Here is a 27,609-nt window from a genome sequence, read left to right as displayed (position 1 = left end):
ATTACAAGAGGCCAGCAGCAGGGAAGGCTGGGTGGGCGTGTGTGACTGCACAGATGACCACTCGAAGATCATCAGTTACAGGTAAGCAACCTGTTTATCTTCTTCGTGGTCTCTGTGCAGTCCCACACATGGGTGACTAGCCAGCTGAGTAACCTGGAGGAGGGTGCTGGTAAAAGAAGATAGTTAGTCACATAAAAATACCACATCATACTCGAAGACCTAGGGGCAGAAGCAAAAAGCACTCACCATACTTCAGTGGAAGATGGATCGGAGGACTGCTTGGCCGAAGGAAGCGTCTCGTCTCGCACGAACGTCCAAGGCATAATGGGAGACGAACGTGGAAGGAGAGGACCACGATGCAGCCGCACAGATGTCCTCTAGAGAGACGCCCTGTAGAAAGGCCGAAGACGTCGAGACTGCTCTAGTAGAGTGAGCCTTAAGGCCTTCGGGAGGAGGCTGTTTAGCCAGTTCGTAACACAACCTGATGGCACTAACTACCCATTTAGAAAGTCTCTGGGTAGAAATTTTGTGTCCTTTGCGAGGTTTACCGTAGGCCACAAACAGGTTAGGGTCCTTACGGAAAGGTTGTGTACGATTCAGATAGAAGGCTAACGCCCTTCTGACATCCAGAGAATGTAGTGACCGCTGCCCTTGGTCTTTTGGGTTAGGGAAAAACGTTGGTAGCGAGGTGGAGGTAGACAGATGAAACTTGGAGACAACTTTAGGGAGGAACGCAGGATCTGGTCGTAAGACAACCTTGTCCCTATGGAAGATGGTGTAAGGAGGGTCATGTCGGAAGGCACATAAGTCACTTGCCCGCTTACCAGAGGTAAGGGCTATCAGTAGTGCTGTCTTCCAGGAAAGAAGGTTGAGCGGTATTGTCGCCATGGGTTCAAAGGGTGTCTTCATTAGACAGGAAAGAACAAGGGATAAACTCCACGTTGGAACGAACGGTTTAACAGGTGGATGTAGGTGTAGCATTCCCTTGAGGAAGGATTTGGATAAGGGGTGAGAGAAAACCGTCTTGCCATCAATGGTGTTATGGAATGCCGAGATGGCAGAGAGGTGTACTTTAAGTGAAGAGTAGCACAGGCCTGATTTTTGCAGGGATAAGAGATAATTTAGAATCAGGTTTAGAGGTGTTGACTCTGGTCTTAGATGATAGGGTGTGACGAAGGAGCAAAAGCGCTTCCATTTGCGTTGGTACGAAAGTCTGGTGGAAGGCTTCCTTGCGTTGAGAAGGATATTGGTTACCTCGGTGGAGAGGCAGGTGAGTGTATCCTCCAGGCAGTGAGGGCCAGAACCCGAGGGTTGTGATGAAGTACCTGGCCGTTCGCCTGCGATAGGAGATCTCCCACAATCGGAAGGCGGCGGTAAGTGTGTTGTGACATTTGTAGAAGTCTGGTGAACCACGGTTGCCGTGGCCACCACGGTGCGATAAGGATGCAGTCCGTGCCATCCCGTGCGACCTTTGTCAACACCCATGTCATTAGGGGGGTTGGAGGAAAAATGTAGTGGAGGGGACCTCTCCAAAGGTGTAGGAAGGCATCGTTGCCCTTCCTGCAGTAGAAGCGATGACATTTGGCATTGTCCCTGGAGGCAAAGACGTCCACCCTGGGGGTGCCGAAGCACGTGAAGATCCGACGAAGGTAGGTCAGATTGATGGACCATTCGTGGTCGTCTATGCGTAGCCTGCTTAGTGAGTCGGCCAGAACATTGTCCACGCCTGGGAGGTGGATTGCAGTCATATGGATGTTGTGCTTGATACACCATTCCCAGAGCAGTATGGCTATGCGGCACAGTCGAAGAGATCTGGTGCCTCCCTGCTTGTTTACATAGAAGACTGTTGCCATATTGTCTGTGGAGATCTGGATGTGTTGACCCCCGATGAGAGGAAGGAACGATTGGAGAGCTCTGTGTACAGCAATCAGTTCTAAACAGTTTATGTGCAAGGTCCTCTCCTGAGGAGTCCAGAGACCTCTGACAGTCTTGCCTTCTAAGTGGGCTCCCCACCCCCACATGGAGGCATCTGTTGTCACGGTAGCCGTTGGAGTAGTTGGTAGGAACGGCATGCCCTCGAGGAGGTTGTCGAGGACGGTCCACCAAGTGAGAGAAGGAAGGACTCTCCTGGGAACGGTGAGCAGGGTGCTCTGAGGTTGCACATGAGGACGGTAGGCACGTACAAACCAGAGCTGAAGTGGTCTCATTCGTAGCCTGGCGAAGAGGAGGACTGCTGTAGTAGCGGCCATCAGGCCGAGAAGGCGTTGGATAGTGAGGGCCGGTTGGATAGGTTGTAGCTGGACCAGCCTGGCAAGGGTGATGATCGTCAGAGCGCGGTCCTCGGGGAGGAAGGCGCGGTGTATAGAGGTGCGGAGATGAGCCCCTATGAAGTTGAGATGCTGAGTGGGGGTGAAGTGCGATTTGGTGACATTCACCCTCAGGCCTAGAGAAGACAGGAGGAGAAGGGCTGCGTGGAGATTGGACTCGAGCTGACTTGGTGTTGGTGCAATGAGGAGCCAGTCGTCTATGTACGGGAAGACTGTGATGTTTCGGATCCGTAGAGCAGCCGCCACCACCGCCATGCACTTGGTGAAAACCCTGGGTGCAGTGGAGAGGCCGAATGATAGGGAAACATACTGGTAGTGATGTTGGCCCATCGCGAACCGGAGATATCTTCGATGTTGAGGTCGGATTGTCACATGGAAGTAAGCGTCCTGAAGATCTAGGGAAGCCATCCAGGAATTTTTTGGAATCAAGGGCAAGATGGACTGCAGCGAGATCATTCTGAATTTCCTGTACTCGATGAATTTGTTTAGCTTCCGAAGATCTAGGATCGGACGCTTGCCTCCATCCCTCTTGGGGACCAGGAAGTACCTTGAGTAGAACCCCGTTCCCCGATGTTGGGGGGGAACAGGTTCTATGGCCTTTTTCTGGAGCAAGTCCAGAATCTCCTGATGGAGGTGATGGGATGGGGGGGTAGTGACAAAGTAGTGGTGGCGAGGTAGTGAAGCGAACTCGATTGCGTACCCCAGGCGTACGATGGTGAGTACCCAGGAGTCGGTGGTAATAGAGCTCCAAGTCCTGTAGAATGGGGAGAGACGCGTGGGGTAGGGCGACTGTATGGGGAAGTCAAAGAGACTGCTTGGCAGGGAGGGATGATTTTTTGGTCTGCTGAGAGCGCTGCCTTTGTTGGAAAGAAGGCTTTTGTTGTATAGGTCTTCTTTTCCAGTATTCAGTCTGCTTAGGGGAACGTTGGCGTCTTTGGAAAGATGGTTTCCAAGGTTGTTTGCGAATGAACGGTTGTGAAGCTGGTTGGGATACTCCTAGGCGCTTGGCCCTTTTACGACCGTCGTCAACGGAAGACAAGACCTCATCAGTAGAGGCATGAAAGAGGCCCAGGCCGTTGTTGTCCGGGCGGCGGAAAGGAAGAAACTGAGTGGAATGGGCGCTCCCCCCCCACTCCAGGCATGCGCGGTCGCTGCCTGCTCCCCAGAGCGGGAGGGGAGCGCGCCAAAAGCGCTATAGGCGAGCTATTGGAACTCCGAGGAATGGATTCATTGCCTGCGGCAAGACCCATGTGTGGGACTGCACAGAGACCACGAAGAAGATCAAACCCGGTTCTCCCAGATAAGAGTCCGCACACTTAACCACTACACCAAACTGGCTCTTCAGAAGAAGGCAGCTTCATATGAACCAAGCATGACAGACTCAGTTTAGTCCTTTTAGCTGCTAGGGAGAGTTCAGGCTTGATTTGATCTAGAACCCACTGATTTATCTTTTTGGCAGTCCCAGGCAGCTCTGTAGCAGGAACCCCTTTGTATATTAGGCCACACTCCCCTGATGTAGCCAATCCTCCAAGAGCTTACAGGGCTTACAGGGTCTACTGTAAGCTCCAAGAGGATTATTTTATTTATTTATTTATTTGGGATTTATATCCCGCCCTTCCCACGGATGGCTCAGGGCGGCCACACCACAGGGGGGGTGACCTGATATGCAAAGGAGTTCCTGCCACAAAAAAAAGCCGCAATCCACGGTATCCATCAAACTCTCCTTCAGCACCACATTTCAAGAGAATCAATCTTCTTCAAGTCGGCTTTCTTCCTTGTCCAACTTCCACACACCTTCACGGCTGCCCTTTCCCATCTCAGTCTCCTTTGGATTCTTCTTGGTTGCAGTCTGCCTTTCGGATGACCATGAGCCAAGGAATTGAAAATCTCGAACAATTTACGCAGCAGCTGTTTCAAGTCTCTGCAATGCTGCTGCAGTGTATTTCGTAGGGGACAAAAGAAGACTTTGGCTTTCTCTTTCTGTTTTGATGTGCCCGCTGCCCTTGCCTTTTGGGGTTTGCTCTTGCTAGAGTCAGGATGCTCTGTTATTTTAACCAGGGCTTTTTTGGTAGCAGGAACGCCTTTGCATATTAGGCCACGCCCTCCTGATGTAGCCAGTCCTCCTGGAGCTTACAGTAGGCCCTGTCCGAAGAGCCTTGTAAGCTCTCAGAGGATTGGCTACATCAGGGGGCGTGGTCTAATATGCAAAGGAGCTCCTGCTACAAAAAAAAGCCTTGCTTTTAACTGAAGCCGATGGCTGGGAGGCACAATTCCATCCCTCTTCTATAGTGAAAGCAGCTTCCCTGGATATTACCACTGCCTGTGCTCAAAAGCAAGAAGCACTGATGGTGAAGGATCTTTCATCATGCCCCGTCCTGCCCTTGGCCGGCCTTTCTGACCCTGGGGAAACTGATTCTCAGAGTTATAGAACCCATGGAGAGTAACAGTAGAGAGAAGCGTGACCAAGATACTTAGGGGGTTGGAGCACCTTCCCTATGAGGAAAGGCTGAAGAGTTGGGGAGACGACTCAGAGGGGGACATGATAAAGGTTTATAATGTTAGACTCCAGTGGCCCCTTTAAGACCAATGAAGTTTTATTCGAGGTATGAGCTTTTGTGTGGAAGCGAATGAACTGAAATGGAAGTTAACAGTTCATATATCCAGACGGATGCCTCTACATCAGGGGTCCCCAACCTCTGGGCTGTGGACCGATACCGGTCTGTGGCCTGTTAGCAACCGGGCCGTGGAGTGAGGCAGAGGCACCGCACTGCCCCTTTCGTCTGCCTGGGTCCCAGGAGGACGAAAGAGGCAGCGCAGCCTCGCTCCAAAGCACTACCTCTTTCATTCACTTGGGTCTCGGGCAGGCAGAAGGGGCAGCGTGGCAGTGAACTGCACCTACCCCTCATTTAAAGACCCCCATGGGTGGCAGGGATGGGGTGTGGGGGCAGCCTGGGGCAGCAAAACCCCCAGCACCCCCACCTCCGTGGAAAAATTGTCTTCCACAAAACCGGTCCCTGGTGCCAAAAAGGTTGGGGACCACTGCTCTACATTGGTGAACAGCAAATTTAACATACTACTCGATGAAGATTTTTGGACAAACAGCAATAACAAGCTACTTTTATACAGTCACCTGTTCATCATTTCTTTGGATTTATTTGGGGGGGGGATTGTGTAGCAATAAATGTCAAAATAGGAGACAGATGTGTAAAGGTATCCTTCTTAATTAATTAATCCTTCTTAGCTCTAACTTTGCTCTGCTCCTTCAGACCAGCACAGCTGTCCACCTAGAGCTTTATAAAATTATGCATGGGGTGGAGAGAGTTGACAAAAAGAAATTTTCCATCTTCTCCCCAAACTTGAGGGCAAACTGAAGGGCATCCAATGAAGCTGATGGACATAGCGTTGCCAAGTCCAATTCAAGAAATATCTGGGGACTTTGGGGGTGTAGCCAGGAGACATTGTGGGGTGGAGCCAGGAGTAAGGTTGTGACAAGCACAACTGAACTCCACAGGGAGTTCTGGCCATCACATTTAAAGGGACCGCACACCTTCCCTTCACTGGAAAAATGCCTTCCCTCCACTGGAAAGTGGAAAGGAAAGGTCTGTGATTCCTGTGAAAGATCTGTGGATTGCGGGATCTAACCATTAGCTATTCACTCTTGCCTCACCTTCCATCCTGTGGTAGTTAAGCAAGAAAGAAACACTCTATGCAATTGCTTTCTAAAAAGTCAAAGCACTTGGGGTGGCTTCCTGTAAACAAGAATAAAAATTAAAAATGTATAACCACGTGCTATTAAATTACATTTTAATTAACCTAATGACTGGTGGCTGAGAGCACCAAAGGCTCATTTTGAAACAGTTATTCATTGGGTGGAACGTCTGCAGAGGATTTGTCATTTCAAGAACTTGTGTTGATAGGTGGCGAAGCAAAGAAGCTGTGGAACTGAGCGAGTTTAAAAACCATCCATGTAATCAGTTCTTTCAAACTCCTTTTGCTGATCGACAGGCATGCCCAGCCATTAATGCTAGGCAAATTTAAAAAGAGAAAATTAATCTTGCACAAAAGCAAGCCTCAAAGCCCTGAGATCAAAGTAACAAACGCATTTGGCAAAATAAAAAAAAAAGCATTTCAAAGGGCCCTCAGACATGAAATGCAAAAGTATGCCACTTTGGTTGGTTCATGCCGCTGACGTTTAATAATGCTTATTAAACGCCAAAAAACTGAGGGCTATCCGGTACTGAAGAAACCCAAATCTGTCTCCCACAAATCTCACACATTTGAAAGAAGAAAAAAATGAAATGAAAGAGAAAACAAACAACAGAAGACTAAAAATAAAATTAAAGCAGAGGCATTTGGTGAAAAAGAGGGAATAGCAAGAGTTGAAATGAGAAACAGTGACAAATGGTAAGGAAAGTAAAAGACAGGGTAAGCATTTCAAGGGTGGCATTTTAAAAAGAGGCACAGGAGCAAATTCCAGCAAGTAACAGTTTCTATGTGGGTAGTATTGCCGGAACAAGAAGAACAAAGAGACAACAGGCCCTTTCTTAAACGACCAAGGAAATGCTGTTTGCCACTTTGGGATCAGGCAGCAATTTTTCTCCAGCCCAATTTTTCTTCTGGGCATGGAGTAGGTGTCACTGTGCGTGCGCATGGGGGAAGTATTGGAGAATTTCCTGCACTGTGCAAGGGGGTTGGACGAGATGACCCTGGAGGTGCCTTACAACTCTATGATTCTAAGGTGGCAGACATTCAAGAGAATGCCACTGAACATTTCAAAAAGAGAAAGTGGTTATTTTAGCAGTACAAAAGGTAACGGGGGAGGAAAGCCACCCTCTCTTCTCTTCTCCTCACCTTGGCCATCCCAAAGAGGCTTTCGTCTACCTCTGAACTACAGGCCTTCCTTCTGTAGCGCACGTGAGAGCGGGACCTGCTGGAGGCATTGGATGAAGCGCTCAGCGACCCGGCCTCGCTGCCTGGCTGTGGAGGAGAGAGGACAAAGCAGAAGTTTGGTAAGTAATGGTGGATCTGGGTTTTATTCTGTGTAAAACATCTGCATCCCCACCTTTCTGCCCTCAAGGCAGCAAACAGTTTTTAAAAAAAAACATTGAAAATCAACTTTATACGCAGTAAAAAGGTAAAGGTAGTCCCCTGTGCAAGCACCAGTCGTTTCTGACTCTGGGGTGACATTGCTTTCACAATGTTTTCACAGCAGACTTTTTACGGGGTGGTTTGCCATTGCCTTCCCCAGTCATCTACGCTTTCCCCCCAGCAAGCTGGGGACTCATTTTACCCACCTCGGAAGGATGGAAGGCTGAGTCAACCTCGAGCCGGCTACCTGAACCGGATTGAACTCAGGCTGTGAGCAGAGAGCTCGGACTGCAGTACTGCAGCTTTACCACATGGAGTACACATGAACAAAACCAGAAATTAAAGACAAACAAGAAAGAAGGGTCTGTAAGAAAAAAAATTTCACCTCCTGGCAGAAGACAAGGACTGAAGGGAATGGATCAGTCTCCCTGGGGAGGGAATGCCGTAATTTTGGTGCTACAACCAAAAAGGCCCTTTCTCAGGTTGCTCCTCGACTAGCCTCAGATGTTGGGGGCGCATGAAGCAGGGCCCCTGAAGAGTTAAGACACTGCAGAAGGGTTCAAGGACTTCAGAGGCCCTTGGTTTCTTGAGACTGGTCTTCCCTGCCACACCCAGAAAGCTCCAAAGGAGCACAAAAAGGAATGAGATTTTGCCATAAACAGAATACTCTTACAAAGGTGACTCGTAAGTATTGAGGTATGTGTGTAGTACGTATGCATAAAGCACAAGCAGACTCCAAACTGCCACACCAAGGCATTTCCCCAGCTTAATCCTGCACCTTAAAAGCCACCCTGGAGGTCTTGCAATGAAACAAAGGAATCATCAAGAACACATCTCTTTCTGTCTTTGCCATCTGTACCCAACACAGAGATGGCCTCCTCGCTGGATCCCTGATGATATATTGGAAACATGGGGACGAGGTGGTCTCGAGGGCCTATTTGGACAGCGATCTCGAACTTGGCATCCATGGGCGCCTTGACATTTGCTGATGTGAGTCCTGATGCCTGCTCTTTCCCTTCCTGCGGAATCTCTTCCTAACGCAAATGATTCCTTCCTGGTTCTCCTCTGCCTAACTTACCAGGAAGTGTTTTAGAGAAGTCCTGGAAGCATCACCCTTAGGTCTTCTGGAAGCAATCATTCAGAACGAACAGCTGCCAGCGTAGGACAACGCTGACCTCCCACTATTTTGTAGCGGGCTGCACTTCTCCTCGGCGCCAGGCGGTCATGTTTTTGACGGCACCCACTGTGTGTAGAGCGCCGCCAGTCTGCAGCCAGTTCATGGTGACCCCCGTAGTGTTTCCAAAAGCCAGGAGATGTTCAGAGGTGGTTTGCCATTGCCTGCCTCTGCACAGCAACACTGGACTTCCTTGGGGGGTCTCCCATTCAAGTTCTGACCAGGGTCAGCCCTGCTTAACTTCCACGATGTCATGAGACTGGGCTACAGCTGGCACCCACAAGGGGTTCTCGAGACTCAAATGCTTGTTTTCAGTGGCTTGTTCTAATGACGTTGGCTTGATTTTTGGATGACTTTGTTTGATTGAGGGCCTTAACGGTAAGCTACATCAAGCAGGTGCAATTTTCTTTTGGAACTCAACAAATATTGTCCATAGGGTCAATCAGGTTGAGACCCAAAAGACGTAGTATACACACACACTTTATTCTGCTGGGGATTCTGCACATGGCCGAAGGTACTGAGAGGTGCCAGAAAATCAGGCAGCAACATCACAAGCAACTGCCAACCTAATTCCAGAAGATGCTGTGTTAGTCTATTGCCAAACTGTGGCTCGGGAGCCACATAGGGCTCTTCCACACATACTGTGCGGCTCTCAAAGACCCCGCTGCCCTGTCAGCCAGTTTGGAGAAGGCACTTCTCTCTTTAAATCACTTCTCCAAGCCAAGCCAGTCAGCAGCTTGGAGAATGCATTTAAAGTTAAAGTTTTTTTCGTTCCACCTCTCCCTTCTTCCTCCTTCCCTCCCGCCCTCCTGGCTCTCAAACATCTGACATTCATGTCTTGCAGCTCTCAAACATCCAACATTTATTCTACATGGGAAAAAAAGGAAAGGTCCCCTGTGCAAGCACCAGTTGTTTTCGACGCTGGGGTGATGTTGCTTTCACAATGTTTTCACGGCAGACTTTTTACGGGGTGGTTTGCCATTGCCTTCCCCAGTCATCTACACTTTCCCCCCCAGCAAGCTGGGTACTCATTTTACCGATCTCGGAAGGATGGAAGGCTGAGTCAGCTTCGAGCCGGCTACCTGAAAACCCAGCTGCCGCCAGGGATCGAACTCAGGTCGTGAGCAGAGCTTAGGACTGCAGTACTGCAGCTTTAACACCCTGCTCCACGGGGCTCTTACGCTTCTACATGGCTCTTACTCTAAGCAAGTTTGGCCGCCCCTGGTCTATTGTAACAAAATAAAACTGAAGTCTGGCAGCAACCGAAATACTAAAAACATATTATTCCAGCATCAGCTGAGTCAGGGCTGACTTCTTCAGATGTTACAAGCAGGAAATGATTTTCCACATTTTTATAATGAAAATGACAGAAGAGTTGGGTTTTATATCCCACTTTCCTCTCCCCTAAGGAGTGTCAAAGCATCCTACAATCTCCTGCCCTTCCTCTCCCTACAACAGGCATCTTGTAAGATAGGTGGAGCTGAGAGACCTTTGAGAGCACTATGGCTGACCCAAGGTCACCCAACAGGCTAAATGTGGAGAAGTAGGGAATCAAACCCGGTTCTCCAGATTAGAGTCCACCACTCCTAACCACTACACCTCGCTGGCAATGGGGAGGAAAGGAGAAGCTGGGGAGGGGGGAATGCAGCCCTACCAAAAATTATCAGCACAACAAGCAATATCATAGAATCATAGAGTTGGAAGGGACCTTCAGGGTAATCTAGTCCAACCCCCTGCACAATGCAGGAAACTCACAAATACCTCCCCCTAAATTCACAGGATCTTCATTGCTGTCAGATGGCCATCTAGCCTCTGTTTAAAAACCTCCAAGGAAGGAGAGCCCACCACCTCCTATAATATAAGTGACTGCAAGTTGCAACACTTATTTAACTATGCATAATCAGTCATTGACCTGACCAAGGTCGTCCAGGCTAGTCTGATCATATCAGATTTTGGAAGCTAAGCTGGGCAGTATTTGGAAGGGAGACCACTAAGGAAGTCCAGGGTTGCTATTAAAGGCAGTGGCAAACCACCTCCGAACATCTCTTGCCTTGAAAACCCTACAGTGTGACTTGACACTTCACCCACACAGTCATACCGTGTGTGTGTGTGTGTGTGTGAATTGCTATCAAAGTGCAACTGATTTATGGTAACCCAGTAGGGTCGCCTTTGAAATGCTGCAATCCTGGACTTGACTTTTTGCACCCAATTTACATTTGTATCCTTCCTCCAGCTTTATCCACTGAAACTGCTTTCTGCATTGGCGCTCAGGCTACCGCCACATACACAACACCTTCTCTTGCTTCACTCATCAGGCATTACTGCCTCATTCATATTCAGTGCCTGAAATGAAGAAGAAGTCATCCCAGCACTCCAAACAAATTACTTCATGCGTGTCAGCGTGCATGTGAAGGGCACGCTACTCTTGCTCAGACACACAGCTGCTAGGGTCATTGTAGCATTATATTACCTGTGTATTCGTTATTAATATTAATAGACCACAGTGATACATTACTGTTGCGATAATAACCTTAAACAGGTTGATACGTAGAACAAAATAGGAGCCGATTGCACCTTTAAGACCAACTGAGTTTTATTCAGAACGTAAGCTTACGTGTGCTCTCTAAGCACACTTTATCAGGCGAGGAACACGAAAAGCTTACGTTCTGAATAAAACTAAGTTGGTCTTATAATCAGTTCCGCAGGGCCTGCAAAACCATCCTTTTCCAAATGGCCTTCAAGATTGAATCCTGAAATGACATCCAGCCATCTGATATACATCTGATATGTCTTGTAGTATAGCACCTTGATTGAAATGGTTTTAATTTATTTATTTATTTAATGTATTTTACTGTATAATGTATTGCTGTAATCATGGCATTTTCCATGTCTGTGAGCCGCCCTGAGCCTGCCTCGGCGGGGAGGGCGGGATATAAATAAAAATTATTATTATTATTAAAGGTGCAATCAGCTCCTATTTTGTTCTACTACTTCAGACCAACACGGCTGCCTACTTGGATCTAGGTTAATATGTAGTTGCTAATTGAGGGCCTTAATTGCAAGGTGCATCAAGCAGGTGGGATTTTCTTTTGGAACTAACTAAATAAATATTGTCCATAGGGTCAATCATATGTAGTATGCACACACGCACACACACTTTATTCTGCTGGGGATTCTGCACATGGCCAGAAGCACTGAGAGATACCAGAAAATCAGGAAGCAACATCACAAGCAACTGCTAATATAAGTTAACTCATTTAAATATCCATAATCAGTCACTGACCTGACCAAGGTAGTCCAGGCTAGTTTGATCACATTAGATTTTGGAAGCTAAGCAGGGTTGGCCTTGGTCAGTATTTGGAAGGGAGACCACTAAGGAAGTCCAGGGTTGCTATGTAGAGGAATGCAGTAGCAAACCACCTCTGAACATCTCTTGCCTTGAAAACGCTACAGTGCAACTTGTGAGCTGTCTTGAGGAGCCATCTTTTCGCTGAAAAGCGGGATACAAACCTAACCCATCTAAGCACGGGCAGAGTGCCTTTCAGCCTCTCTGGTGGGCTGGCCACATGGACACAGGCATAGGGGTCCCTCAGGTGACCTAAGCCCAGGTGACCAACTAACAACGATAGCTCTGCTTATTATTATGAACTGTTAGTGTTATTGTAAAGATGATGCCCCTGAGCATACGCAGAGTGCCCTCCCTGTGGAATGCCCACATTGGCAAAGCCAAACGGCCCAACTCTTGAGCCCCTCTTGTTTTATTGTTATTATTGCCAATGATAATAACAATAAAGCAAGGTGATGATGATAATATTGATGCCTCTGGGCATGGGCAGAGGGTCTTTTGAGGGCTCCTGGTTTTATGTTGGGGGAAGAAGCCCGACCTCCCTCTTACCATTTTGGACGCGGCTCCAGGGGCGTCTCCGTCTTCTTCGGCTATTGTTGACCCGTCACCATAGCAACCAGAACGCTCAACGTCTCGCCGGGGCAACGGGAGGGCGTTCCACGACGGAACGGAAGTGACGTTTCACCTCCCGCCTTCCTCGCGCTCGCCTCGTAGTCCCTTTGACAACCTCGGGAGGAAGGGCTCGTCACTTCTTTGAACATAGAGGCAAGAGGTAAGGAAAGGCTAGAGCGGCTTACCGTGGGCCGTTCTTTAGGCACTTCCGGTCCGCATTCTTACTGGTTTCCTCACACTTAACAAAATAGGCATGTGAAGTCCTAGAGCGACCCTGGGGGTGATAGAAGATGCCACTCTAATAATAGAGTGGCTCTGCATTTGTTTTCTATAGCTTAATAAGGATAAATTTATTGCCGAATAAAATAGAAGTCCATCTATATTTTTAATTTCATAGAGTTTAAGAGGCAGGCAAAAAAAATGGCGGGGGGGAGGGGGTGTAGAGATTTGGGGTTTGTTATTTTATTTTTATTGGCAGTGTTTTAAGTATAATTGTAAATTGACTCGAACCATCAGGAAAGGCTGAGTGAAATGTTTTAATTTTAAAAAATTGAAATAAATTTAAAGAAGAGTTAGATTTTATACACCACTCTTCACTACCTGAAGCAATGTTCCCTCTAAGCTTGCTCCTGTATGGGTTGTTGGAGGAGGAAGATATAGATCAGGCTAGAAGAAACAGATGGGCTGCTATTTGTCTCAATTAACACTAACCCTTAGTTATGCAGTCCTTCATCAATCCTTATTTATATGCAGGCAAAGGCAAACCACCTCTGACACATCTCTTGCTTTAAAAACAAGTCTAGCTTGCCACCTAGAGGTGCATGACAAAAAAAAGAGCTAGAACTTCTGGCTGCCAGGCAATCTTAGGATCTCTGGGCTATTTTACATGCAATGCCATATAATGATGATTATGATTGTTGTTTTGTAGTTATTATTGTTATTATACTCTGTCTTTCTCTCCAAATATTATTATTATACTCTGTCTTTCTCTCCAAATATTATTATAATACTCTGTCTTTGTCTCTAATAGGGACGCAAAGTGGCCCACTCAATTTTTCTTCCCTCCATTTTACCCACACAACAACCCTGTGAGGGAGGCTCGGCTGAAAGAGAACTCCTAGCCCATGGTCACCCACCCAGCTTCCATGGTTGAGCAGGCATTTATTTGATCTTGGGTTTCCCAGATCCTAGTCTGACATGATGCCCTGCACGGGAGACTGGGCTGGTGGTGGCAGCTGTCATTCTCCATAAGGGTGTTTCTCACACAAGAGTTTTGGCCCGATAGAGCCTGGCCTCCCATTCGGATTTAATGTGCATGATCACATGAGCCCATCTGCCCTCCGAGCCGCACCTGCTCTCATCCGCCCTGAGCCGCCTAGGCGGGGAGGGCGGGATAGAAATAAAAGTTAATAATAATAATAATAATAATAATAATAATAATAATAATAATAATAATAATAATAATAATAATCCCGTCTCCAGATGCCTCCTATCCAGATTAAAAAAAATCTGGATTTTCCCAGTGGTTTCCCCCTGAATTGCATTTAGGTCGCATATTTGCTGTCTGTCTGAACGCCTACGCACGTCTCATAAGTGGAAGAGCAGTTTGATCATGCCAAGCTGTTTCCGGTACATTTAGTTTTTTCCCCTAACCCTGCTCTGAGAAGCACTTGTGCACTTCTCTGCTTGAGTGCACACACCGGGGGGGACTCTTCTCTGCTGTGCATCTATGGTTGAGGCACACTCACAGTGTGAATGGCCAACCATGGACCACTGTTGTGATCCTGCCGCTTCAGCGGCGGCTGTCTGATAGCCCGGAAATGGACCAAACTCAAGCTGCTTTTTTGGAGCCGAGATAATATCATGCCAATTTCCCAGTGTGATAAGACACTAAGGCTGAGTACAGATGGGCATTTAAAGCCACCTGGCGGGCGGGAGGCAGGTGGACCAAAAAAGCACGTTCACACGTGCACAACTGCCTCCTGCCCCTGTCCCACCCACATCTTGCCGGGAGCCAGCTGGAAAAGGCACCGCTTTGAAAGTGGTGCCTTTTCACTGGGGCTCCTCCAAGGCCCCTCCCCAGCTGTCTGGAAGGCCGGGAAGCACCCGGAGAGCGCCTGGGGAGCCGCGGACAGGACACGTGAGCATTCCAGATGCTCCCTGGGTGCCCACGGCCCGCCCCTTTTCCGAGTGCCATCCGGAAGCTCCCGGACGCTCTATTTCCAGCCAGCTCTCTTTGGGGCAGCTTGAAGAGTCTACTATCAGCCTAAGAGTCTTTTTCGTTTCACGGGTTCAATGCAAACGACTGCCAACATGGACGGCTTGTTCCGATACACTTTTTCAGTCGCATTTTTAATTGTGTCGTCTGCCTCCGGTCTCAGCAAGAAAGGCAGACTATCAAGCCTCACTGCGATCACCGTCAGTTTGCCCTCTTAATCAACAAACTGCATGTCTTTCAGCGCACTATACCTGATCCCTTCGTCTGATGAAGTGTGCTTAGAGAGCACACGAAAGCTTACGTTCGGATTAAAAATCGGTCGGTCTTAAAGGTGCCACTTGACCCCTGGTTTATAGATAGCACAGGAAGCAGCCTTGTACTGAATCAGACCAGCAAGGTCAGCATTGTCTACTCGGACTGGCAGCAGCTCTCCAAGGTCTCAGGCAGAGGTCTTTCAACATCACCTAGTCACTTTAATTGGAGATGCCAGGGATTGAACCTGGGACCTTTTGCACGCTAAGCAGATGCTCTGCCACTGAGCCACGGCCCCTCCCATGTTGAGGATGAGCTCAAACAGCAGTATTTGAGCCACTGTACAGATACAAATCAGTCAGGGCGAAGATAAGAGTCTCCTTCCTGCAGTGATTCAATAGCATCACAGTGCCACACCTACTGAAAAAAAGGTGCTTGAATCCCAGCTAAACAGTTTGAAACCTAGAACTCTTGTTATTTATTGTAATAATTAATATGTTCTTTGTTTAATTATTCAAGGCTTTCCGCAATCTGCTGTTGCTTCAGACTGACCCAGAGTATGTGATCACCCAGTCTTTTACAAAGAAACTTACAACAACCACCCCCCCACTCTCTGCCCTGAGGAGCTTACAATTTCTCTTTCAACCATGGGTGAGAGTGGTACTGCAGCTGAAGCTCTGCTCGTGACCCAAGTTCGGTCTCGGCGGAAGCTGGGTTCAGGTAGCCGGCTCCAGGTTGACTCAGCCTTCCATTCTACTGAGGTCAGTCAAATGAGGACCCAGCTTGAAGAAGAAGAAGATACTGGATTTATATCCCGCCCTCCACTCCAAAGAGTCTCAGAGCGGCTCACAATCTCCTTTACCTTCCTCCCCCACAACAGACACCCTGAGAGGTGGGTGGGGTTGGAGAGGGCTCTCACAGCAGCTGCCCTTTCAAGGACAACCTCTGCCAGAGCTATGGCTGACCCAAGGCCATGCTAGCAGATGCAAGTGAAGGAGTGGGGAATCAAACCCGGTTCTCCCAGATAAGAGTCCGCACACTTCACCACTACACCAAACTGGCTCTCTTGCTGGGGGGAAAGTGTAGATGTCTGGGGAAGGCAATGGCAACCCGCCCCGTAAAAAGTCTGCTGTGAAATTGTCATGATGTGGTTTCACCCCAGAGTCAGAAATGATTGGCGCTTGCACTTTTACCTTTTTTCGGCGGGGGGGGAGCGGGATAATTTGTAACTGTGGCCAGGGCAGCGCAAAGCATTTTTTAAATTTGGATTTTTAGACACTTTAAAAAATCTCCAGTCTGTACTTCCTGGGCCGTGACCTCAGGGCAGCCTGATCTCATCACATCTTGGAAGCTAAGCAGGGTCAGCCGTGGGTAGTTATCTGGCTGGGAAGCCCCCTCCCCAAGGAAGCCCAGGGTTGCTCCACAGGCAGGCAATGGCAAACCACCAGTGTTCGTGTCTTGCCTTGAAAACCCTGCAGGATTGCTGTAAGTCAGCTACGACTTAGTGGCCCTCCGCGCACAAAAACGCATATACACACGTTTGTACTTCCTGGCCTTATTCTTCACTGCGACCCTCCCATCCCTTCCCCTTCAAATAGGCACCCCTTGCCTTTGCAGAGCTTTTTTCGAGCGCTCGCTTGTTATCTATGGTTGCAGTCTTTACAATTCCCTTCCAGAGAAGGTTGAAGATGCGGAGGGGAGACAGAGGTTGTTGTTTGCCTATGTCAGTTGATGAAGGGATAGCAAAGAAGAAATTCCAGCTTGGAAGAGTTGGTAGGAGGGCAGGGTTTGGGTGGCAGATGTGGTTCCCCAACCTTTGTCTTCACAACAACCTTCAGAGGTAGGTTAGAGTAAGAGAGAGAGCGACTGGCCCAAGGTACGAGCATGAGGGGAGCCGTGCTGGATCAGAAACTCTGGTCCATGAAGTCCAGCATCCAGAGGCTGACTGCCTCTGAACATGGAAGTTTCCTTCAGACACCCAGGCTAGTAGCCGCTGATGGACCTCTCCTCCACAATCGAGACTCATAGTTTTGTGGGGGTTTGAAACCATCTCTTTCAGGATCTGGTCCAAAACTGACCACTCCACCACACTGGCTGTGGTGGTGCCTTCTAACCTAACCAGTTTGTATTCTGGCTAAGGTGGTATTCTAGCTAGGGAGATCGCCAACTGACCTCCAGACTATAAATCAGTTTCTCTGGAGAAAATGGCTGCTTTGGAGGGTGGACTCTATGGCATTGTACCCTGCTGAGGCCCCTCCCCAAACACTGCTCTCTTTAGACTCCACCCACAAAATCTCCCCATATGAGCCTTCGAGAGCACTCTGATCAAGTTCACAAAATCTCATGATCCCTGGGCCAAAAGAAGCTTGACTTACCACCACTAGAGCTAGAGCCTTTTCGGTGGCGGCCCCTGCCCTGTGGAACGCCCTCCCCGAAAGCATCAGGGGCTTGCGGGACTTGCCACAATTCCACAAGGCCTGCAAGCCAGAATTGTTTAGGCTGGCATTTAATATCTAATGGGTAGGCGACAACTATTCTACCATCCCACAGCATTGGTATTTGAACCCATCCCAATATAAAGGTAGAGCACTAAACAACACCTAACTTCATTATTACATGTAGTGCTCAATAAGAACTAACCATGCCATCTTGGACTTTAGGGAATGAAACTGAAATTGTATGAAATGTTTTTAATGATCTTATTGTAATTTTATTTTAGCATTGTTGTTTTTACTGTTGTTAGCCACCCTGAGCCTGTCAGGGGAGGGCGGGATACAAATGTAATAAAATTAAATTTAATAAGAAAAAAAATAAAAATAAAATCTCCAGGTATTTCCCAACCCAGTGGCAACTCTAATTCCAACACAAGTTTTTATGGCTTAGAATCGTTCAGTTCTTCCCATGGTCACAAGATGGCATACCTCTCACACGCTTGTGGTTGAATACATTTGCACACTCGTTGGGGGGGGGGGGGAGAAATATTTCAAGTGTTTGGTGTTTGTTTGTTTTTAATTTTGACAAGGGGAGAAAATCCATGTTCCTCCCTCTCTCACTCACTCGGTTTCCTCCCACACACCAATGCTGAACTGAGCTATTGACGCATGCCAGGGCCATCTCCTGGTACCTTTCCCCCAGCCTTTCAGATGCCAGGGTGTTTGGAATGCGTAAAACAGCTGGGCATCTGCGCGGCCAGAAACCCTGCCAACTTTGTTCCCCTTTGCCATCCCCACAGCTGCCAGAGGCTTCCGAAGGAAGCCACCAAAACCTCCCAGCTGTGGTTCTCACCCTGCTCTTCAGAGGTTTGTGTTTTCATAGTAACGAAGCTGCTTTTTAGTCACTTAGGCCCTTAGAATCATAGAGTTGGAAGGGACCCCAGGGTCATCTAGTCCAACCCCCTGCACAGGAAATTCACAAACACCTCCCCCTATATTCACAGGATCGGCATTGCTGTCAGATGGCCATCTAGCCTGTTTAAAAACCTCCAAGGAAGGAGAGCCCACCACCTCCCAAGGAAGCCTGTTCCACTGAGGAACCTCTCTGTCTGGAAATTCCTCCTAATGTTGAGCCAGAAACTCTTTTGATTTAATTTCAACCCGTTAGTTCTGGTTCTACCTTCTGGGACCTCAGAAAACAATTATAGAATCATAGAGTTGGAAGGTACCTCCAGGGTCATCTAGTCCAACCCCCTGCACAATGCAGGAAGCTTACAAATACCTCCCCTAAATTCACAGGATCCTCATTGCTGTCAGATGGCCATCTAGCCTTTGTTTAAAAACCTCCAAGGAAGGAGAGCCCACCACCTCCCAAGGAAGCCTGTTCCACTGAAGAATCGCTCTAATGGTCAGGAAGTTCTTCCTAATGTTGAGCCGGAAACTCTTTTGATTTAATTTCAACCCATTGGTTCTGGTCCTACTTTCTGGAGCCACAGAAAACAATTCCACACCATCTTCTATTTGACAGCCCTTCAAGTACTTGAAGATGGTGATCCTATCACCTCTCAGCCGCCTCCTCTCCAGGCTAAACACGCCCAGCTCCTTCAAGCTTTTTTCATAGGACTTGGTCTCCAGACCCCTCACCATCTTCGTCACCCTTGGTCCATCATTGTCCACTCTGACTGGCAGTGGGTCTCCAGGGTCTCAGGCAGAGGGAAGTCTTTCTCATCACCTGCTACCTGCTCCTTTCAACTGGAGATGCCAAAGATTGAACCTGAGGCCTTCAGTGCACCAAACAGATGCTCTGCCACTGGGCTACAGCCCCTCCAGTTTGGGCTGCAGTTACAAGAGAAGTGAGCTGCCAGGAATCCATTCTCGCCAAGCTTCCACCAACAATCCTTGCCTATAGAAAACTAGCATCTATCTGTCCGTTTTTATGCAACCCTTCTTCCAAAGGTCTCAGGGAGGTTTATATGAATACATGAAGCTGTCTTGTGCTGAATCAGACATTTAGTCCATCATGGTCATTATTGTCTACTCAGACTGGCAGTGGCTTTCCAGGGTCTCAGGTGCAGGTCTTTCCCATCACCTCCTGCCTGGTCCTTTTAACTGGAGATGCTAGGGATTGAACCTGGGACATTCTGCATGCCAAGCAGATGCTGTTGACCTATAGCCCTCGAGAGCCAGTCTGGTGTAGTGGATAAGTATGCAGACTCTTATCTGGAAAAACTGGGTTTGATTCCTCACTCCTCTGCTTGCACCTTCTGGAATGGCCTTTGGTCAGCCATAGCTCTTGTAGGAGTTGTCCTTGAATGGGCAGCTGCTGTAAGAGCTCTCTCAGCCCCACCTACCTCACAGGGTGTCTGTTGTGGGGGAGGGGGGGAGGTAAAGGAGATTGTGAGCCGCTGAGACTCTGAGATTCAGAGTATAAATCCAATATCATCTTCTTCTTAATACATATGCATGAACACAAAGAAAGCTGCCTTATACAGAGTCAGACTATTGGTCCATTAATGCCACTATTGCTTGCTCTGACTGGCAGCAGCTCTTTGGGGCCTCAGGCAGAGGTCTCGCACTTCACCTACTGCTGGGATTCCCAAGCCTCAGGTCCCAGCGGGGTTTGATCAAGGGCCGGCCATTTTCACATTTTGAGTAGACTGTAACCATGTGTTCGGAAAGCAAATTTTAAACCTTCGCTTCAAAATTTCTGCTTTATTCAACAAGATAATACCCAAACCCAAACAAGATAATACCCAAATGCCTAAAAACTAGCAACCTTACACATTGTGAAAAAGAGGAGGAGGGGGAGGAGATTGGATTTTTACCCCACAATCTCCTTCCCTTCCCCTCCCCACAACAGACACCCTGTGAGGTTGGTGGGGCTGAGAGAGCTCTGACAGAAATTGCTCTTGAGAGGAACAGCTCTCTGAGAACTTGCGACGGACTCAAGGTCACATCAGCAGGTGATGAACACGAGTTTTTTGTTTTTTTACACAGAGGGCATCTTAAAGCATCTCTCCCTCATGAAATGGAGCCAGTTCAAGAGATCTTTTCACCCCAGTGAGGTACATCTGTCACCTCCTGCATTTGTGTCCCCACCTACTGGGCCAAAATTAAAACCGTGCAGCAATGCCACCTGGGTTGGAGCTGGGTCTCGCCAGTCTCCTGCTCTGCCACTGAGGGCTGGAAGTGATCCGAGCCCCTGTGGGAGAGCATTGGCACCCTCCTTTGTCATTGTGCCATGCTTAAGTGGCTTGGCAGGAGAACCAGCCCTGGAACCAGGAAGGGGAAAACAATCTTTGCAGCGATAGAATGCAGGGAGATAAGGGTGAATAGCAGGTTTTAGTTTCCCTTGGCCAGACGCTCTGGCAGTCCATAAAAAAAAAAAAACATACACATTTACTATGTGTATTTTTAGTTATGAATAGGGTTTAGTTACAAACAGGGCTGTCAATCTCCAAGTGGGGCCTGGAGATCTCCTGGAATTACAACTGATCTCCAGACTCCAGAGATCAGTTCCCCTGAAGAAAATGAACATAAGAACGTAAGAGAAGCCATGTTGGATCAGGCCAATATCCCATCCAGTCTGTGTCACACAGTGGCCAAAAATCCCAAGTGCCATCAGGAGAACCACTACTGGGTCGCAACACTAAAAGCCCTCCCACTGTTGCCCCACCCCAAGCATTGAGAATGCAGAGCATCTTCTGCCCCAGACAGAAAGTTCCAACAATATGCTGTGGCTAATAGCCACTGATGGACCTCTGCTCCATATGCTTATCCAATCCCCTCTTGAAGCCATCTATGCTTGTAGCTGCCACCACCTCCTGTGGCAGAGAATTCCACATGTTAATCACCCTTTGGGTGAAGAAGGACTTCCTTTAATCTGTTCTAACCCAACTGCTCAGAAATTTCATTGAGTGCCCACGAGTTCTTGTATTGTGAGGAAGGGAAAAAAGTCCTTATTTCTCTCCCTTCTCTATCCCATGCATAATCTTGCAAACCTCTATCATGTCACCCCTCAGTCGATGTTTCTCCTAGCTACAGAGCCCCAAGCGTTTTAACCTTTCTTCATAGGGAAAGTGTTCCAACTCCTCTCCAAATTCTGCCCTCCCTAGGCTGCATCCTCAAATCTCCAGGAATTTTCCAATCCAGAGTTGGCAACCTTAGGTAGAAACAAGTGTGGAAGTATGTAATGACTCTACCAGGTCTGGCCCTCAATTTCCCAATAGCCCAGCTTGCCCGAGCTCATCAGAATTTAGAAAGTAAGAAGGGCTTAATGATTAATCTTTGGATGGGAGACCTGTGAAGGAGGAAAGGAAAGGTCCCCTGTGCAAGCACCAGTCATTTCCGACTCTGGGGTGACGTTGCTTTCACAACGTTTTCACGGCAGACTTTTTACGGGGTGGTTTGCCATTGCCTTCCCCAGTCATCTATGCTTTCCCCCCCAGCAAGCTGGGTACTCATTTTACCAATCTCGGCAGGATGGAAGGCTGAGTCAACCTCGAGCTGGCTACCTGAAAACCCAACTTTCGCCGGGGATCGAACTCAGGTCGTGAGCAGAGCTTAGGACTGCAGTACTGCAGCTTTACCACTCTGCGCCACGGGCCTCTTAAGAAAGTAAGAAGGGCTGGCCATGGTTAATCTTTGGATGGGAGACCTGTGAAGGAAGGCAACAGCAAACTCTCTCTGATGGTCTCTTGCCTGGAATATCCACGGATGGGGTCGCCCTGAGATGGCTGCAAATCGATAGCACATTCTTTCTTCCAGAGAGATTATAGAACCGGTTTGGTGTAGCAGTTAAGAGCGCAAACTCTAATCTGGAGAACCAGGTTTGATTCCCCACTCCTCCTTCACATGCAGCCAGCGGGATGACCTTGGGTCAGTCACAGTTCTCTCAGAGCTCTCAGCTCCACTTACCTTACAGGGTGTCTTGTGGGGAGGGGAAGGGAAGGGAAGGAGATGGTAAGCTACTCTGGGACTGTGAGTGAAGGGTGGGGTGTAAATCCAATCTCCTCCTCCTCCTCTTGGTGTGACCTTTCAATTTATTTTAGTTCATCTTAGGGTTGCCAAGTCCAAGTCAAGAAATATCCGGGGACTTTGGGGGTGGAGACAGGAGACTTTGGGGGTGGAGTCAGGAGCAAGCATCATTAAACTCCAAAGGGAGTTCTGGCTGTCACATTTAAAGGGACTGCACACCTTTTAAATGCCTTCCTTCTATAGGAAACAAGGATAGGGGCACCTTCTTTGGGGGCTCATAGAATTGGACCCCCTGGTCCTATCGTTTTGAAACTTGGCGGGTCTTTTGGGAAGAGGTGGTGGATGCTATGCTGAAAATTCAGTACCTCTACCTCAAAAAACACCTCCCCCCAAGTCCCAGATACTCATGGATCCATTCTCTATTATTCCCTATGGGAATAAGTCTCCATAGGGAATAATAGAGTTCCCAGCAGACACTTCCCTCCCCTCCCCATGTTCTGATGACCCTGAAGCGGGGGGGAGGGCCTCCAGTCCAGGGGATCCCCTGCCCCCACCTGGGGATTGGCAACCCTAGTTCATCTATATTCTCTTTTTCTCCTCAAACTGGCTTACATTCAGGGCTGGCTCGCCCACAAGGCAGACTAGATGGTTGCCTAGGGCGCCTGGAGGTGGGGTGCGCTGAATTGGGCTCCCCCCTCCCTCCTGGTGCCCAAGGCAAACAGCCATTTTCTTCAGGGGATTTGATCTGAATTGTCGGGAGATCAGTTATAATTCTGGGAGATCTCTAGCTACCACCTGGAAACAGGCAAGCTTCATTTGCCGAGCGGGGATTTGAACTGGGGTCTCTGATTTCTTAGTCTGACACACTTAACCACTCCTCCACCCATGATGCTGTAACATTGCCGCCATTTTGTACTTTCTCTTTGGGTCGGAGAAGAAAGGTTAAGAGATTAAGACTCACTTGTATGATAAAAATACAGTAAAATAAACACAGCCTCCAGATACGGACTCCGCAGCTCCAAGACGATACAGGAGCCCAGCTGTGGCATTTTACTCGTACAAAATTCCTGACGTTTGAAGCAGCACCTAATCTGCCCATTTAGCCGAACCAGAAAAACCCCTTTGATTTCTTGCTTAGAACTGTGGGCCAGCTGGAAGCAGGTCTTGAAAAAGAAATCTGCGTCTCTCCCCTCCCCTCCCTTCCCTTAAACCTCTTCAACCCAATTGCTGAAGAGTAGTAGAATCATAAAGGCAAGTAGCTCAGTTTTTAAAAATTCAAGCCCATTAGCAACTGTTCTATGGCAGACCAACACAGCTGCCCTCTGAAATGATCCCAGGGTTGTTTTTTTTTAGTAGCCATCCCTCTGTTCCTTAGGCCTGACAACCTCCAGGTGTTTGCTTGAGATCTCCTGGCCAGGCCACAGAGATCAGTTCCCTTGGAGAAAGCAGCTGCTGTGGAAGTACAGCATTATACCCTGCTAGGGTTGCCAAGTCCAATTCAAGAAATATCTGGGGACTTTGGGGGTGGAGCCAGACTTTGGGGGTGGAGCCAGGAGCAAGGTTGTGACAAGCATAATTGAACTCCAAAGGGAGTTCTGGCCATCACATTTAAAGGGACTGCACGCCTTTTAAATGCATTCCCTCCATTGGAAATAAGGAAGGATAGGGGCACCTTCTTTTGGGGCTCATAGAATTGGACCCCCTGGTCCAATCCTTTTGAAACTTGGAGGGTCTTTTGAGGAGAGGCATCGGATGCTATGCTGCTAATTTGGTGCCTCTATCTAAAAAAAATCCCAATCCCCCCAGAGCCCTAGATATCCATGGATCAATTCTCCATTATACCCTATGGGAATCAGTCTCCACAGGGAATAATGGGAGGGCCCAGAAGACATTTCCCTCCCCCTGTCACCACTTTCTGATGACCCGGAAGCTGGGGGAGGGCCTCCAAACCAGGGGAATCCCCTGTCTCCACGTAGGGATTGGCAACCCTATACCCTGCTGAGGTCCCTCCACCCTCCCCAGGCTCCCACCCCCCAAGTCCCCAGATGTTTCCTAACCCAAAACTGGCAACTCTATGCTATGTGCATATTCTTGGAAAAGGAGGCCTAATCCGCCACAGAACAAAGACAAGCAGGGTTCTTCTCTCTCCCATTAGTACGGCTTCTGGGATAAATATCAGGTTGCCATCTCCAGCCTAAGAAACACTGGAGATTTGGTGTGGGGGCTGTCCGTAGAGAGAAAAATTGGAGGCGGGATTTCAGCTAGAATCGATGGTGTAACATAGAGTTTGCCTTCTGACACTTTCATCGTCTTCAAGGGAACTGATCGCTGTAGTCTGAAGGTCCACTGAATTGATATTGGGATGGCACCTGTAAAAATGTAATGAGATGCACCTGACTGTTCCCTTAAAACCAGTGCTTGTCAGGGCAATGTGAGCGTGGGCCAGAAGGAATGTTGACTGAGGAGTTTTGTTGCTAGAGTGTATGCCAGAGTAATCTGACCGTGTGAGCAATTGGGAATCGTTATGGTGTGTTGCCTTGTCTTAATTTTTCTTTGGGGCAACAATCAAGTGTTTGCGATGCTATATAAGGGGTTTTTTTGTATTATGTTTGTTGGGATGCTGATGGTCTACTCTTGAGAAAGCCTGCTATGTGAAACACTGCCTTCAAGCTAGTGGGAGTATTGAGCGGTATGTGAGCGGGGTGTGTAGTGAGAATCCATCTTAGAAGAAGATATTGGATTTATATCCCGCCCTCCACTCCGAAGAGTCTCAGAGCGGCTCACAATCTCCTTTACCTTCCTCCCCCACAACAGACACCCTGTGAGGTGGGTGGGGCTGGAGAGGGCTCTCACAGCAGCTGCCCTTTCAAGGACAACCTCTGCCAGAGCTATGGCTGACCCAAGGCCATGCTAGCAGGTGCAAGTGGAGGAGTGGGGAATCAAACCCGGTTCTCCCAGATAAGAGTCCGCATACTTAACCACTACACCAAACTGGCTCTCAGAGTTGGAAGGGAGCCCTCAGGATCATCTAGCCCAACTCCCTGCACAATGCAGGAAACTCACAAATACCTCCCCCTAAATTCACAGGATCCTGATTGCTGTCAGGTGGCCATCTAGCCTCTGTTTGAAAACTTCCAAGGAAGTTTGATTGCTACAGATAGAAATTTTTGACTGGTGGATGTTTCGCTTCAGGGACTAATTGGAGAGAACAGTGGAATTTCCTCAAACAGGTCGCGAAGTTACGTCCTATCACATACTCAGTACGTCATACTGGATTCAGCATTTCAGTTTGTATGTGTGCTATTCCTTTGATGGATTGTTTATGTAATTTTGCATAATTCTTGAACATTTTGTATTCTGAACATTAGATTATTTTGTATTTTGCATTAGGAATATATACATTTGTATTAATTTTTTTTTTGCACAGTTCTTTGTTTCTGCCATCCCACCTGTGACTGGGGGGCTGGTAACCAACCCAACTTACTCCCCTCCATCCCGGGCCTGACCCTTCAATTTGAAGCCCCAAAGAGAGGGACAAAACTTTCGCTTAACCGGTGCCAAAACAGCCAGCGTGAAACGTGCTTAAGCCGTTATGAAACCATAGCAGCCCAGGCTGGGACAGCTGCCGGCGCATTCCTCGCTTTTCTCACAGTGGCTCAGCATCGACCCCGTTTCCCAGGAGCTGAGGGAAGTATCTGTGATAGCCCCCCTGCCTCCCCACAGATGATCCATCAGGCCCTGAACAGAAGATTGAGACAGGAGCTGTTGCGGAAGGCTGGGTTTCAGTCCTGGAAGTTGTTGCTGCTGTCAAGGAAACCTGACAGAGCCTCATTGGGCATGTGCAAAGCTTAAACACCCAATAAGCATTGCCAGAGGTTTTTTTTTTAATAGAAAAGGTTCAGCAGGAACCCCTATTTGCATATGAGGCCATACTCCCTGATGTTACCATTGTTTCATACAGGGCTTTTTTGGGGGGGGGGACCCACAAGGAACTCATTTGCATATTAGGCCACACCCTTGATGTCACCATTGCTTCACACAAGGCTTTTTGTGGAAAAGGCCCACAAGGAACTCATTTGCCTATTAGGCCACACCCCCTAATGTCACCAGTGTTTCGCATAGGGCTTCTTCCACAAAAGGAACTCATTTGCATATTGGGCCACACCCCAATCCCAACACTTAAGCCAGCCAGAACTGTGTTCCGGCTAAAAAAAAAAAAAAGCCCTTAATGTTGCTTTCTCTCACACATCAAAAGGTGAGGGCTGCCAATCTGGAGATCTACCACTATTACAATTGATCTCCAGACTACAGAGATCAGTCCCCCTGGAGAAAATGGCCGCTTTGGAGGCTGGACTTTATGGCATTATATTCTGCTGATATTTTATGGCATTATACCTCTCCCCAGGTGCCGCCTCCAAAATCTTAAGGTATTTCCCAACTTGGAGCTGGCAATTGTGCTAACCTATCGGTAAAATGAGTCCCCAGCTTGCTGGGGGGAAAGCATAGATGACTGGGGAAGGAAATGGCAAACCACCCCGTAAAAAGTCTGCCGTGAAAACGTTGCTAAAGCAACGTCACCCAAGATTTGGAAACGACTGGTGCTTGCGCAGGGGACTACCTTACCTTACCTCATAGGTTTGTAGTGAGACAGAAATTGGGGGGCACATCGCCCCATACAGGCCTGCCTAGCCATTAAGAGATGTAGAGACCTTCAATGTATCTTGCCCCTCCTAGAGGCCAGATAGCTGAGCATTGCCAACAGGGCATTTTCTGTCCTGGTACCAAGACTGTGGTGTGCCTCCATCCACAGAGGGTCACCTGGGGACAGATTTGCAGGCCCTTCCTTAGGCCAAAAGTTTTGGTTCTTGGGGAACCATTCTCTTCCTACGGCTTTGCATAACAGTCCTCCACCCCAACATTTTTAGCCAGAATCTCAGAGCCGGTTGCTACAACCGTTAGGGTTTTGGCTTCAGATCCTGACCAATGTTCCCTCTAAGCTGCAGAGTCTTGCGAGCAAAAATTCTACTTTGCGAGCTGCTGGCATTAAAGCTGTGAGCTACTGCATAAATTATTGTGCTCTGGGGTCATCCTTCCTGAGCTAAGACAAAAATGTGTGAACTGGAGGCTAAAAATCTGTGAGCTAGATCATGCTACCTCTGCTTAGAGGGAACTGTTCCTGACAT

General features: G+C 48.2%; 1 protein-coding gene and 1 non-coding gene across 2 annotated transcripts in view; both read right to left on the bottom strand.

Annotated features, from left to right (window-relative positions):
* CFAP45 (cilia and flagella associated protein 45) overlaps positions 1-12,632 on the bottom strand; it is a 34,199-nt gene extending 21,567 nt beyond the window's left edge. Inside the window, exons 1-2 of the mRNA XM_060254990.1 lie at positions 12,485-12,632; positions 7,179-7,304 (exon numbers count right to left, since the gene is read on the bottom strand). Of these exons, the coding sequence (XP_060110973.1) occupies positions 7,179-7,304; positions 12,485-12,487 (129 nt within the window). The 5' untranslated portion in view covers positions 12,488-12,632. The remainder of the gene's footprint in view (positions 1-7,178; positions 7,305-12,484) is intronic.
* Positions 12,633-15,243: 2,611 nt separating this feature from the next.
* Positions 15,244-15,312, bottom strand: TRNAA-AGC (transfer RNA alanine (anticodon AGC)). The gene has a single exon. It is a non-coding gene; the product is annotated as a tRNA-Ala (tRNA).
* Positions 15,313-27,609: the final 12,297 nt, after the last annotated feature.

This window comes from Heteronotia binoei, chromosome 1 (genome assembly GCF_032191835.1).
Source record: "Heteronotia binoei isolate CCM8104 ecotype False Entrance Well chromosome 1, APGP_CSIRO_Hbin_v1, whole genome shotgun sequence".
Taxonomy (NCBI): Eukaryota; Metazoa; Chordata; class Lepidosauria; order Squamata; family Gekkonidae; genus Heteronotia; species Heteronotia binoei.
The sequence above is the reverse complement of the archived record's forward strand: the minus strand, read 5'-3'. Positions and strand labels throughout refer to the sequence as shown.